The sequence below is a fragment of the Oncorhynchus keta genome, chromosome 18 (genome assembly GCF_023373465.1).
Source record: "Oncorhynchus keta strain PuntledgeMale-10-30-2019 chromosome 18, Oket_V2, whole genome shotgun sequence".
NCBI lineage: Eukaryota > Metazoa > Chordata > Actinopteri > Salmoniformes > Salmonidae > Oncorhynchus > Oncorhynchus keta.
The window spans coordinates 49,999,478-50,015,767 of record NC_068438.1 but is presented as its reverse complement, the minus strand read 5'-3'; the positions used below and the strand labels follow the sequence as shown (position 1 = coordinate 50,015,767).

The window sequence follows — 16,290 nt, the reverse complement described above, 5'->3', positions numbered from 1 at the left end:
GAAGTCGTGATTTGATAGGTCTGGGTTAGGTTTTGAAGTCGTGATTTGATAGGTCTGTGTTAGGTTTTTACGTCGTGATCTGGTAGGTCTGTTTTAGGTTTTGAAGTCGTGATTTGATAGGTCTGGGTTAGGTTTTGAAGTCGTGATGTGGTAGGTCTGTTTTAGGTTTTGAAGTCGTGATTTGATAGGTCTGGGTTAGGTTTTGAAGTCGTGATGTGGTAGGTCTGTTTTAGGTTTTGAAGTCGTGATTTGATAGGTCTGGGTTAGGTTTTGAAGTCGTGATGTGGTAGGTCTGTTTTAGGTTTTGAAGTCGTGATTTGATAGGTCTGGGTTAGGTTTTGAAGTCGTGATGTGGTAGGTCTGTTTTAGGTTTTGAAGTCGTGATTTGATAGGTCTGGGTTAGGTTTTGAAGTCGTGATGTGGTAGGTCTGTTTTAGGTTTTGAAGTCGTGATTTGATAGGTCTGGGTTAGGTTTTGAAGTCGTGATTTGATAGGTCTGGGTTAGGTTTTGACGTCGTGATCTGGTAGGTCTGGGGACAGAAGCTTTTAAGGAGCCTGTGGGCGTCAGACTTGATACACCGGTACCTTTTGCCGTGCGGAAGCAGAGAGAACCCGGTCCTTCCATTCACACTGCCTGGTAGAGGTCCTGGATGGCTGTCCGCACCACCCTCTGTAGTTGCCATGCGATCGAGGGCGGTGCTGTAGAACTTTGAGGGTCTACATATAATTCACTACAATATATTTGCCTAATGTGTACCCAATTCTATTATATAGTACTTTAAGGATGGAATAAGTAACGTGGCACATGGTCTATTACTAAGTCAGCCTACACTGTATTCGAAAAGTATTCAGACCCCTTGACTTTTTCCACATTTCGTTACGTTACTGAAATGTGGATAAAATGAAGGGGGTCTGAATCCTTTCCGAATGCACTGTGTGTTACATCGTCTGGTTTTATCTACTACGATAGGCCTTGACTCCTTAAAATACCAACATGTTGTTGGCAAACAGCTCAAGCTTCAGCCATTGGCCTTTACAGTCCCGTGTTGAGGAAAAAACGACCTCAAAGCCCTGATATGAACACATTGGGTTGTGTAACTCAGGGCACAGCGGGGTGGATTGCCCCACCAGTCTATTCCAAAATGGCACCCTATCCTCTATATAGTGCACTACTTTTGATCAAGCCTGGTCAAAAACAGTGTACCAAATAGGCAGCAATAGGGTGCCATTTGGACCGACTCAATCGTCACGTGAAAAAAAACATGAACACACTTTGTCCAAATCAATGTGTTTGTATGAACTCACCAAGATGGGATGTCAAAGATTTCACAATAAACTATAAACACACAGTATAAATTGCTGTTAGATTTAGCAAAGCTACTTCGAATATCTCTGTTCACTAGTAAATAGTAATCGTATCTATTTGAGTAGAATCAGGTGCGAGTATTCTGTCACATTTAGCCTACAATTTTTACTATCCGTCTCATCTCATTTTTTGAACGAGACGAATGAAGTAGTTTGTATCACGTTGTAGGTTAAGATTGTAACAATGATATTTTTGTAGCATAATATCTATCTATGGTTGCAACGTGATAACGAACAATCCTGTGCCCTCACAATCTTTGACATTGGGGGTTCATTTTCAGAGCAGCGTTTAAAGACTACAAGAATGTGACAGTGATACCCTTCTTCCTACTTCCAAAACGCTTCCGCTGTCATCTTAAAGAAACACTCCGCCTCTCATCAAGCATCATCATTATTTTAGTTGATATTATTGCAGTGGATCGGGGTGATAAAGTTGGTATTGTGATAGGCTGGGGCGCATTAGAATGACCCTGATTCGCTGTTGTCTCTGAACCCTTTCTGGCACGTAACAAAGGCTCAGCGGTGACTTGTCACTTGTGTTCTACCAGCTGCGACACTCGGTGCTCGATTGCTTTCGACTGTAAGGACCATGGCGGATACATGGGATAATGTTACAATTCCTGAGTTCAACTCCCTTCTTCAAATGGATCCCTACCTCAAACAGTACGAAAAGGACTTCAGGAGGAGGTAAAAAAAGGCTTTTTCAGTGCTAAAATGCTGCAGAGCTCACAGTTCAAGCTCGTCGCTGTACCGTGCACAACCGTAAGGCTCGAGCTGGTATACATGTCTATTCGTAAAAACACCAGAAACACCAGATCGATACATATTTGTTCAAATCCTACAGTCGCCTTGTAGTACATTAATTGAGTGACATGTGAGAGAACCGCAGCATAGCGGTCGCATGAAAGCTTGCTGTGCCCTTAACTGTCGCAGTGACCAGAAGCCCGGGCGAAGCGGTTTGCTAATGGTATGGTGTTCGTTCGCCTGTCATCCTTACTACAATACCAAATATTCTCCTCGACGTGGTCATACTATTATATTGTTACAATTACAAAGCAATACTATAGTCATGTTAGCTATGTCTCTAACCATTCCCCTTTGGTGCCAGTGGCTGGCCGGTAGTAAAACTAGCTACCACGGTTTCACCATCCATCCCTCCCTCCTTCCTCAACTTTGACAGCTCATTTGTTCTAGTCAGCCAGGTGGTTCCGCCCAGTGTATGACTGAACACGCCAGCATGGTTGAGGAGGCAGGCAGCCTACTTCTGTGTGTGTGTGTGTGTGTGTGTGTCAGAGCATTATTATTAGCTACATTCAGAGCCTAAAACCACGTGGTTCTGGCTAGTAGATACATTGTAACACTTCTGCTGCTGGCCTGTGACGTTCTTCATCAGATGCAACATTGTAGCATCACTATGGCTGTATGACTGTGGTCATATCCATTGACTGACTATATAGGTGACAACGATGTTTGTCTCCATGATGTTTCCAGATTACAATCCACTAGTCAAATGTTATGAATCATAATGTAACAAATATTTTATTTCACTAACATCAACCACTGTCTTCTACTGCATTACTTAATGTATCAGAAGTATAGGGGATTTTATACTGAACACAAAAACATATCAACACAATGATTTCAACATACCCAGTTTAATAGAATCACAGGCATCATCATCATCGTGTGAATTCTCTGGGTGCTGTATGTAGGCTAGTCTCTGTTGCAGACTCTGGGTGCTGTGTGTAGGCTAGTCTCTGTAGCAGACTGGGTGCTGTGTGTAGGCTAGTCTCTGTAGCAGACTGGGTGCTGTGTGTAGGCTAGTCTCTGTTGCAGACTCTGGGTGCTGTGTGTAGGCTAGTCTCTGTAGCAGACTGGGTGCTGTGTGTAGGCTAGTCTCTAGCAGACTGGGTGCTAGGCTAGTCTCTGTAGCAGACTGGGTGCTGTGTGTAGGCTAGTCTCTGTAGCAGACTGGGTGCTGTGTGTAGGCTAGTCTCTGTAGCAGACTGGGTGCTGTGTGTAGGCTAGTCTCTGTAGCAGACTGGGTGCTGTGTGTAGGCTAGTCTCTGTAGCAGACTGGGTGCTGTGTGTAGGCTAGTCTCTGTAGCAGACTGGGTGCTGTGTGTAGGCTAGTCTCTGTAGCAGACTGGGTGCTGTGTGTAGGCTAGTCTCTGTAGCAGACTGGGTGCTGTGTGTAGGCTAGTCTCTGTAGCAGACTGGGTGCTGTGTGTAGGCTAGTCTCTGTAGCAGACTCTGGGTAGACTACAGTCTCTGTAGCAGACTGGGTGCTGTGTTTAGGCTAGTCTCTGTAGCAGACTCTGGGTAGACTACAGTCTCTGTAGCAGACTGGGTGCTGTGTTTAGGCTAGTCTCTGTAGCAGACTGGGTAGACTACAGTCACTGTAGCAGACTCTGGGTAGACTACAGTCTCTGTAGCAGACTCTGGGTGCAGACTCTGGGTAGACTTACAGTCTCTAGCAGACTCTGGGTAGACTACAGTCTCTGTAGCAGACTCTGGGTGCTGTGTTTAGGCTAGTCTCTGTAGCAGACTCTGGGTGCTGTGTGTAGGCTAGTCTCTGTAGCAGACTCTGGGTAGACTACAGTCTCTGTAGCAGACTCTGGGTAGACTACAGTCTCTGTAGCAGACTCTGGGTAGACTACAGTCTCTGTAGCAGACTCTGGGTGCTGTGTTTAGGCTAGTCTCTGTAGCAGACTCTGGGTGCTGTGTGTAGGCTAGTCTCTGTAGCAGACTCTGGGTAGACTACAGTCTCTGTAGCAGACTCTGGGTGCTGTGCGTAGGCTAGTCTCTGTAGCAGACTCTGGGTAGACTACAGTCTCTGTAGCAGACTCTGGGTAGACTACAGTCTCTGTAGCAGACTCTGGGTGCTGTGTGTAGGCTAGTCTCTGTAGCAGACTCTGGGTAGACTACAGTCTCTGTAGCAGACTCTGGGTAGACTACAGTCTCTGTAGCAGACTCTGGGTAGACTACAGTCTCTGTAGCAGACTCTGGGTGCTGTGTTTAGGCTAGTCTCTGTAGCAGACTCTGGGTGCTGTGTGTAGGCTAGTCTCTGTAGCAGACTCTGGGTGCTGTGTTTAGGCTAGTCTCTGTAGCAGACTCTGGGTGCTGTGTGTAGGCTAGTCTCTGTAGCAGACTCTGGGTGCTGTGTGTAGGCTAGTCTCTGTAGCAGACTCTGGGTGCTGTGTGTAGGCTAGTCTCTGTTGCAGACTCTGGGTGCTGTGTGTAGGCTAGTCTCTGTAGCAGACTCTGGGTGCTGTGTGTAGGCTAGTCTCTGTAGCAGACTCTGGGTGCTGTATGTAGGCTAGTCTACAGACCTACTGACAGTACAGTGGCCTACTCGTACCATGTGAGTTATTCAGACAGATCCAAATGGGCCCTGGTCACTGTAGGGAATAATTGACCGTTTGTGTGCAGAGTAGAAGTAGTTAACTATAGTGAAGCATCCTTTTTATTCTGTAGTATTTTAGTATTGTGGAGTCACTACAATGTTGTTGATCCATCCTCCGTTTTCTGCCATTCAACTTTGTACCTTTTAAAAAATCAAATAAAAATCACCAATGGCCTCGCGGTGACTTCCCTCAGCAGTTTCCTTCCTGTCTTTTCAGTTCCAAAGGACGACTACATCTCTGGGGTGGCAGGGTAGCCTAGTGGTTAGAGTGTAGAGGCGGCAGGGTAGCCTAGTGGTTAGAGTGTAGAGGCGGCAGGGTAGCCTAGTGGTTAGAGTGTAGAGGCGGCAGGGTAGCCTAGTGGTTAGAGTGTAGAGGCGGCAGGGTAGCCTAGTGGTTAGAGTGTAGAGGCGGCAGGGTAGCCTAGTGGTTAGAGTGTAGAGGCGGCAGGGTAGCCTAGTGGTTAGAGTGTAGAGGTGGCAGGGTAGCCTAGTGGTTAGAGTGTAGAGGCGGCAGGGTAGCCTAGAGGTTAGAGTGTAGAGGTAGCAGGTTAGCCTATTGGTTAGAGTGTAGAGGCGGCAGGGTAGCCTCGTGGTTAGAGAGTTGGACTAGTAACCGAAAGGTTGCAAGTTCGAATCCCCGAGCTGACAAGGTACAAATCTGTCGTTCTGCCCCTGAACAGGCAGTTAACCCACTGTTCCTAGGCCGTCATTGAAAACAAGAAAGTGTTCTTAACTGACTTGCCAAGTAAAATAAAAAAATATATAATATATAAATATAAAATGTGTCTGGGTAGTTTAATAATTAATCCACAGCCTAATTATTTGCTTGACCATGTGCTTAAAGATATATTCAATGTCTGATTTGTCACCGTTCACCAATCCCTGCCCTTCTCTGTGAGGCTTTTTGAAAAGCTCCTGGTCTTTGTAGTTTAATCTGTGCTTGAAATTACGATACTTGACTCTGGGACCTTACAGATGTTGTATGTATTTTAGTCATTTTTATTTTGACCTTTTTTATTTCACTAGGCTAGTCAGTTGAGAACACATCTTTATTTTGCGGGACAGAGGAAGAAGGGGGGGGGGGTAGTCATTAAAAAAAAAAATAATGTCAAAGAAAGTTCAAGGTGGTGTGAACTTCCTATAGGCACTGTACCTTTTTTTTAAGACTATTTTGAGATCACAGGCCTACTGGTTGGCTACACTGTGAATAAAACATGCTGATATCTTATCCAAGCAGAAAACAACGTCGTCTGTAGTCTACCCAGAAAACAACGGTTCTGTGTAATTTAGCCCCTGTCCCCTGGGTGCTGGAATAGGCAGTGAACCTGGGACTTACACTACTGTTTAATTAACTCCTGGTTCAGATACAGACAGTGCAATTTGTGACTGAATGCCATTCGTGTCTCTCCAGGGTGGTCACTAATAGTTAATTACAGCTACATTACTTTAGCATTTATTTTGTAGCTTACCTTAGGTTATAGTAGTAGTCCATACTGTAGCTATGTAGTTAAATGCCCACATCTATAAAACATTATTTTGTAGCTTACCTTAGGTTATAGTAGTAGTCCATACTGTAGCTATGTAGTTAAATGCCCACATCTATAAAACATTATTTTGTAGCTTACCTTAGGCTATTGTAAAGTGGCTGTTCCACTGGATGTCATAAGGTGAATGCACCAATTTGTAAGTCGCTCTGGATAAGAGCGTCTGCTAAATGACTTAAATGTAAATGTAGTAGTAGCCCATACTGTAGTTAAATGCCCACATCTATAAAACATTATTTTGTAGCTTACCTTAGGTTATAGTAGTAGTCCATACTGTAGTTAAATGCCCACATTTTTAAAACATTATTTTTTTTTATAGGGTACTTGGCTAAAGCAGATACACTTGAACATATTGGGTATTGGCTGGCTGAGTGTTTGTGGTTCAAATGGCACCCTATTCTCTCTTCCTACATGGTGCACTGTAGCCCAACAAGGGTTCATAGTGCAATATAGTGTACGTGGATTCTGAGTCTCTTATATTTTGTCCATATGTAGACTTTGTGTCTGTATAGAGAGCCACTTTAAACAATGCTACTTAATATAATGTTTACATGCCCTACATTATTATTCTACATTTGATTTGATTAGATTCTGTTTATTGTGGCATCACTGTTTTCACCATTCCTGTACACAGGTTTATTTGGTGAAATATCGCTGCTTCCTTCTGACTAGGGAGCCGTCTGGGCCAGTGACAGAGTCTCATGTGTTGGACAGAGTAACTGATGTGAACTCATTTCTGTTGACGAGGTTCCTTTTGTGGTGAATGGCCCTGCGCCGACCTTCTCTTGACAGGTCTGGTTGTCTTAGGTAAACAGAACAACAGGGTTCTACAGTCAACAGACGGAGGTGACCGACTCCCTTTCAGGTCGTTACTGGGCTGCTGATGGTTTTTCAGTCGGGTCCTTGTGATTTTGTATTTTTTTTTTTTTTTTTAAAGAGACAGTGGTCATCACTAGGCGGCTTCCACCCGGTTACGTAACCCTGCACCTTAAGAGGTTTCTGCCTCATATACACCACAGTTCAAAAGTTTGTGGTCACTTAGAAATGTCCTTGTTTTTGAAAGAAAAGCAAATGGGTTTGTTTTTCTTCTCTTCATTAGAATAACATCAAACTGATCAGAAATACAGTGTCGACATCGTTGATGTTGTAAATGACTGTTGTAGCTGGAAACGTTTGGTTCATTCAGTTCACCAATCCGTTCGGCCTTCAGTATCCTTTAATTAGCATTGACAAGCCAATCCATTCTTTCGTAGCCAATTAAAAATCTCTCCCGGTCTTCTGAATCAAGCTTGTGACGTCTTTGCAGTAGCCTCAGTATCATACTGTATTGTCTTTGCAGTAGCCTCAGTTTCATACTGTATTGTCTTTGCAGTAGCCTCAGTTTCATACTGTATTGTCTTTGCAGTAGCCTCAGTTTCATACTGTATTGTCTTTGCAGTAGCCTCAGTTTCATACTGTATGGTCTTTGCAGTAGCCTCAGTTTCATACTGTATGGTCTTTGCAGTAGCCTCAGTTTCATACTGTATGTCTTTGCAGTAGCCTCAGTTTCATACTGTATTGTCTTTGCAGTAGCTTCAGTTTCATACTGTATTGTCTTTGCAGTAGCCCCAGTTTCATACTGTATTGTCTTTGCAGTAGCCCCAGTTTCATACTGTATTGTCTTTGCAGTAGCCTCAGTTTCATACTGTATTGTCTTTGCAGTAGCCTCAGTTTCATACTGTATTGTCTTTGCAGTAGCCTCAGTTTCATACTGTATTGTCTTTGCAGTAGCCTCAGTTTCATACTGTATTGTCTTTGCAGTAGCCTCAGTTGAATACTGTATTGTCTTTGCAGTAGCCTCAGTTGAATACTGTATTGTCTTTGCAGTAGCCTCAGTTTCATACTGTATTGTCTAAGCAGTAGCCTCGTTTTCATACTGTACTGTCTAAACAGTAGACTATGCTTCTGAGGGGCAGCTAGCCTGAACACACACAGTCAAAGATTTTCAGTTTGCTGGCAGACACTGGAACACATTTGAGTCATTTTAGCGAGTTGCAGCTGTCCAGACAGGAAATGACAAGTGCCTGGATTAAGGACATGCGTTGCTTCCTGTATGAGGAAGGGTCGTACTCTACGGATGTCGTAGGGCATGAACCTGCAGGATCGAATCACCGCTTTGATGTTTGCAGTAGCGACAGGGTGTTGTCCAGGGTTACGCCAAGATGCTTTGATGTTTGTAGTAGCGACAGGGTGTTGTCCAGGGTTTTGCCAAGATGCTTTGATGTTTTCATACTGACAGGGGTGTTTGCAGGGTCAGTTTCAAGATGTTTGATGTTTGTAGAGCGACAGGGTGTTTCAGGGTTACGCCAAGATGCTTTGATGTTTGCAGGAGCCTCAGGGTGTTTCAGGGTTACTGTAAGATGCTTTGATGTTTGCAGTTTCGACAGGGTGTTGTCAGGGTTTGCCACGATGCTTTGATGTTTGCATACGGGTGTTGTCAGGGTTTGCAAGATGCTTTGATGTTTTCATACTGTATTGTGTTTCCAGGGTTAGCCCCATGTTTGATTTTTGTATTGTCTTTGACAGGGGTGCCCCAGGGTTTCAAGATGCTTTGATGTTTGCAGGAGCCTCAGGGTGTTTCAGGGTTACGCCAAGATGCTTTGATGTTTGCAGGACGACAGGGGTGTTGTCAGGGTTTGCAAGATGCTTTGATGTTTCAGGATACTGTATTGTGTTGTCCAGGGTTAGCCTCAGATCATTTGATGTTTGCAGGAGCGACAGGGTGTTGTCCATACAAGATGTTTGATGTTTGCAGTAGCGACAGGGTGTTGTCCATTGTTTGCCACGTAGCTTTGATGTTTCATACTGACAGGGGTGTTAAGCAGGGTTAGCCAAGATGCTTTGATGTTTGCATACTGTAGGGGTGTAAACAGGGTTAGCCACGATGCTTTGAGGGGCACAGGGGTGAACACACACAGGGTCAAAGATTTTGATGTTTGCAGCAGACAGGGTGTTGTCCAGGGTTGAGTCACGATGCTTTGATGTTTGCAGGTTGACAGGGGTGTTGTCCAGACAGGAAGATGCTTTGATGTTTGTAGAGGACGACAGGGGTGTTGTCCAGGTTACGACGATGCTTTGATTTTTGTAGAGGACGACAGGGGTGTTGTCCAGGGTTACGCCAAGATGCTTTGCTGTTTGTAGAGCACGACAGGGGTGTTGTCCAGGGTTACGCCAAGATGCTTTGATGTTTGCAGGACGACAGGGGTGTTGTCCAGGGTTACGCCAAGATGCTTTGATGTTTGCAGGACGACAGGGGTGTTGTCCAGGGTTACGCCAAGATGCTTTGATGTTTGCAGGACGACAGGGGTGTTGTCCAGGGTTACGCCAAGATGCTTTGATGTTTGCAGGACGACAGGGGTGTTGTCCAGGGTTACGCCAAGATGCTTTGATGTTTGCAGGACGACAGGGGTGTTGTCCAGGGTTACGCCAAGATGCTTTGATGTTTGTAGAGGACGACAGGGGTGTTGTCCAGGGTTACGCCAAGATGCTTTGATGTTTGCAGGACGACAGGGGTGTTGTCCAGGGTTACGCCAAGATGCTTTGATGTTTGCAGGACGACAGGGGTGTTGTCCAGGGTTACAAAGATGCTTTGATGCCCACCACGATGGTTTGATGTTTGCAGGACGACAGGGGTGTTGTCCAGGGTTACGCCAAGATGCTTTGATGTTTGCAGGACGACAGGGGTGTTGTCCAGGGTTATGCCAAGATGCTTTGATGTTTGCAGGACGACAGGGTGTTGTCCAGGGTTACGCCAAGATGCTTTGATGTTTTCAGGACGACAGGGGTGTTGTCCAGGGTTACTCCACGATGCTTTGATGTTTGCAGGATGACAGGGGTGTTGTCCAGGGTTACGCAAATATGCTTTGATGTTTGCAGGACGACAGGGGTGTTGTCCAGGGTTACGCCAAGATGCTTTGATGTTTGATGTTTGCATGCTTTGATGTTTGCACGACAGGGGTGTTGTCCAGGGTTACGCCAAGATGCTTTGATGTTTGCAGGACGACAGGGGTGTTGTCCAGGGTTACGCCAAGATGCTTTGATGTTTGCAGGACGACAGGGGTGTTGTCCAGGGTTACACCAAGTTGCTTTGATGTTTGCAGAGGACGACAGGGGTGTTGTCCAGGGTTACGCAAATATGCTTTGATGTTTGCAGAGGACGACAGGGGTGTTGTCCAGGGTTACGCCACGATGCTTTGATGTTTGCAGGACGACAGGGGTGTTGTCCAGGGTTACGCCACGATGCTTTGCGCACTGGGTGTCACTCTGTCACGTTTTATGAGTGACAAACTGAGGGCTTTGTCATAGGCGCTCTGCTGCATTTTTCTCTGTCCCTAGACGCGTCTCTGCCTGTCGAGCAGGATGACAAACTATTTTACATATAGAGGCAGGCATGGCGGGAGCTGGGTTGCGTCCCAAATGACTCACTGTTCCCTATATAGTGCACTTCTTTTGACTAGGGCCCCATAGGGCAGTGCACTATATCGAGAATAGGTTGCCATTTGGAACGCACACCTACAGGCGCTGCTGCAGGGGGCAGGTTAAACCTTGATCAGCCCCAAGTGTGCTGCCGGAGGCCCTCTTAGGACTAAAACTAACACTGTGTCAGCCTCCTGTGTGCTGCCGGAGGCCCTCTTAGGACTAAAACTAACACTGTGTCAGCCTCCTGTGTGCTGCCGGAGGCCCTCTTAGGACTAAAACTAACACTGTGTCAGCCCCAAGTGTGCTGCCGGAGGCCCTCTTAGGACTAAAACTAACACTGTGTCAGCCTCCTGTGTGCTGCCGGAGGCCCTCGAAGGACTAACGCAAAAACACAGGCATGGAAATCAACAGTCTTCGCTTGGCGTTGCTACAGCCAGGAGGGAGCTTGCTGCTTTGGTGGATCAGTAATAGGAATTCAGATGAATGATCATAGAGAGACACCTCAGTATACAGACCTGTAGGGACCAGAGAGAGGTATACAGACCTGTAGGGACCACATTTGCTGGTTTTGTTATGAGCTTGTTATCATCTTTCATAGTTGAAGACATTTTTCTGTTGCTGAAACATTGAGTTTTTTTTTAATAAAGTAAAATCAATAGTGAGAAGATGGATTGTAGAGATGGTTGTTGTCTGATTTGAACATGCTAGTAGTTGTAGAGCTCCTCTTTGCTAGCCTGAAGGTCACCGACAACCCTCCACACTACTGTGTTAATGAATCAGGTTGAAGCTGGTATCAATCAGGCTTTCTGACCCTATTGGACTTCATTAGGTCACTTGGATACTAATACGGGGCTAATAGACTACTAATAGACTACTAATATAATACAGGACTAATAGACTACTAATATAATACAGGACTACTAGACTACTAATATAATACAGGACTACTAATATGTAATACAGGACTACTAATATAATACAGGACTAATAGACTACTAATATAATACAGGACTACTAGACTACTAATATAATACAGGACTAATAGACAACTAATATAATACAGGACTACTAATATAATACAGCACTAATAGACTACTATTATAATACCGGACTAATAGACTACTAATATAATACAGGACTACTCATATAATACATGACTAATAGACCACTAATATAATACAGGACTAATAGACCACTAATATAATACAGGACTACTAATATAATACAGGACTAATAGACTACTAATATAATACAGGACTAATAGACTACTAATATAATACAGGACTAATAGACTACTAATATAATACAGGACTACTAATATAATACAGGACTACTAATATAATACAGGACTACTAATATAATACAGGACTAATAGACTACTAATATAATACAGGACTACTAATAGACTACTAATATAATACAGGACTACTAATAGACTACTAATATAATACAGGACTACTAATATAATACAGGACTAATAGACTACTAATATAATACAGGACTAATAGACTACTAATATAATACAGGACTACTAATATAATACAGGACTAATAGACTACTAATATAATACAGGACTACTCATGTAATACAGGACTACTAATAGACTACTAATAGTAATACAGGACTACTAATATAATACAGGACTACTAATAGACTACTAATATAATACAGGACTACTAATATAATACAGGACTACTAATATGTAATACAGGACTACTAATATGTAATACAGGACTACTAATATGTAATACAGGACTACTAATATGTAATACAGGACTAATTTGTAATACAGGACTACTATTATAATACAGGACTAATAGACTACTAATATAATACAGGACTACTAATATAATACAGGACTACTAATATAATACAGGACTAATAGACTACTAATATAATACAGGACCACTAATATAATACAGGACTACTAATATAATACAGGACTAATAGACTACTAATATAATACAGGACCACTAATATAATACAGGACTACTAATATGTAATACAGGACTAATTTGTAATACAGGACTACTAATTTGTAATACAGGACTACTAATTTGTAATACAGGACTACTAATATGTAATACAGGACTAATAGACTACTATATAATACAGGACTACTAATATAATACAGGACGAATAAACTACTAATGTAATACAGGACTACTAATGTAATACAGGACTACTAAATGTAATACAGGACTACTAATATGTAATACAGGACTACTAATGTAATACAGGACTACTAATATGTAATACAGGACTACTAATATGTAATACAGGACTACTAATATGTAATACAGGACTACTAATATGTAATACAGGACTACTATTATAATGCAGGACTACTATAATACAGGACTAATAGACTACTAATATGTTATACAGGACTACTAATATGTTATACAGGACTACTAATATGTTATACAGGACTAATAATATGTAATACAGGACTACTAATATGTAATACAGGACTAATAGACTACTAATATAATACAGGACTAATAGACTACTAATATAATACAGGACTACTAATATAATACAGGACTACTAATATAATACAGGACTAATAGACTACTAATATAATACAGGACTACTAATATAATACAGGACTACTAATATAATACAGGACTAATAGACTACTAATATAATACAGTACTAATAGACTACTAATATAATACAGGACTACTAATAGACTACTAATATAATACAGGACTACTAATATAATACAGGACTACTAATATAATACAGGACTACTAATATAATACAGGACTACTAATAGACTACTAATATAATACAGGACTAATAGACTACTAATATAATACAGGACTACTAATATAATACAGGACTAATAGACCACTAATATAATACAGGACTACTAATATGTAATACAGGACTACTAATATGTAATACAGGACTACTAATATGTAATACAGGACTACTAATATGTAATACAGGACTACTAATATGTAATACAGGACTACTAATATGTAATACAGGACTACTAATATGTAATACAGGACTACTAATATGTAATACAGGACTACTAATATGTAATACAGGACTACTAATATGTAATACAGGACTACTAATATGTAATACAGGACTACTAATATGTAATACAGGACTAATATACTATTATAATGCAGGACTACTATAATACAGGACTAATAGACTACTAATATGTAATACAGGACTACTAATATGTTATACAGGACTACTAATATGTTATACAGGACTAATAGACTACTAATATGTAATACAGGACCACTAATATAATACAGGACTACTAATATAATACAGGACTAATAGACCACTAATATAATACAGGACCACTAATATAATACAGGACTACTAATATAATACAGGACTAATTTGTAATACAGGACTACTAATTTGTAATACAGGACTACTAATTTGTAATACAGGACTACTAATATAATACGGGACTACTAATAGACTACTAATATAATACAGGACTACTAATATAATACAGGACTACGAATAAACTACTAATGTAATACAGGACTACTAATGTAATACAGGACTACTAATATAATACAGGACTACTAATATGTAATACAGGACTACTCATGTAATACAGGACTACTAATAGACTACTAATATAATACAGGACTACTAATGTAATACAGGACTACTAATAGACTACTAATATAATACAGGACTACTAATGTAATACAGGACTACTAATATAATACAGGACTACTAATATAATACAGGACTACTAATGTAATACAGGACTACTAATATAATACAGGACTACTAATATAATACAGGACTAATAGACTACTAATATAATACAGGACTAATAGACTACTAATATAATACAGGACTACTAATATAATACAGGACTACTAATATAATACAGGACTAATAGACTACTAATATAATACAGGACTACTAATATAATACAGGACTACTAATATAATACAGGACTACTAATATAATACAGGACTACTAATATAATACAGGACTAATAGACTACTAATATAATACAGGACTACTAGACTATTAATATAATACAGGACTACTAATATGTAATACAGGACTACTAATATGTAATACAGGACTACTAATATGTAATACAGGACTAATAGACTACTAATATAATACAGGACTACTAATAGACTACTAATATAATACAGGACTACTAATATAATACAGGACTACTAATATAATACAGGACTACTAATATAATACAGGACTACTAATATAATACAGGACTACTAATATAATACAGGACTACTAATAGACTACTAATATAATACAGGACTACTAATATAATACAGGACTACTAATATAATACAGGACTACTAATATAATACAGGACTACTAATATAATACAGGACTACTAATATAATACAGGACTACTAATATAATACAGGACTACTAATATAATACAGGACTACTAATAGACTACTAATATAATACAGGACTACTAATATAATACAGGACTACTAATGTAATACAGGACTACTAATATAATACAGGACTACTAATATAATACAGGACTAATAGACCACTAATTAATACAGGACTACTGATATAATACAGGACTACTGATATAATAAAGGACTAATAGACCACTAATATAATACAGGACTACTAATATGTAATACAGGACTACTAATATGTAATACAGGACTACTAATATGTAATACAGGACTACTAATATGTAATACAGGACTACTAATATGTAATACAGGACTAAATAGACTACTATTATAATGCTATAATACAGGACTACTAATAGACTACTAATATAATAGAGGACTAATAAACTAGAATATAATACAGGACTACTCATATAATACAGGACTACTCATATAATTTTAATTTTACCTTTATTTAACCAGGCAAGTGATTTCAGAACACACTTATTTTCAATGACTGTCTGGGAACAGTGGGTTAACTGCCTGTTCAGGGGCAGAATATTTGTACCTTGTCAGCTCGGGGTTTGAACTCAAACCTTCCGGTTACTAGTCCAACGCTCTAACCACTAGGCTACCCTGCCTCCCAATATACTCATGTAATACAGGACTACTCATGTAATACAGGACTACTAATATAATACAGGAGTACTCATGTAATACAGGGCTACTCATGTAACACAGCATCTTAACTTTTATGAGGGAAAACCCCAAACTGACTGTGGAACAGTGTCTAGGCTTAGGGGCAGCAATATGGTGATTTCAGAACATTGAGTTGGCTACCCCTGGTGGTAGAATATTCCTCTACACCAGAGCTGCCAAACCCTCTTCTTCCTTGTAGGTCCAACCCTAATTCACACTGGATTTGATGAATTGGCTGTTCACCAAGACCTCAACTAGCTTTAATCAGGTGTGTTAGGTTGGGGTTGGACTGAATACATTCAGGATGGCAGATCTCCAGGAAGCTTGTATTCAAACGTGTCTCAGAGTAGAGAGCATGACTAGGAACTGAAGGAGGAGAGCATGACTAGGAACTGAAGGAGGAGAGCATGACTAGGAACTGAAG

General features: G+C 41.0%; 1 protein-coding gene across 1 annotated transcript in view; it reads left to right on the top strand.

The window, feature by feature from the left end:
* The first annotated feature begins 1,793 nt into the window (after positions 1 to 1,793).
* gbe1b (glucan (1,4-alpha-), branching enzyme 1b) overlaps positions 1,794 to 16,290 on the top strand; it is a 401,340-nt gene continuing 386,843 nt past the window's right edge. The window contains exon 1 of the mRNA XM_052468704.1: positions 1,794 to 2,052. Coding sequence (XP_052324664.1) covers positions 1,955 to 2,052 — 98 coding nt within the window. The 5' untranslated portion in view covers positions 1,794 to 1,954. The remainder of the gene's footprint in view (positions 2,053 to 16,290) is intronic.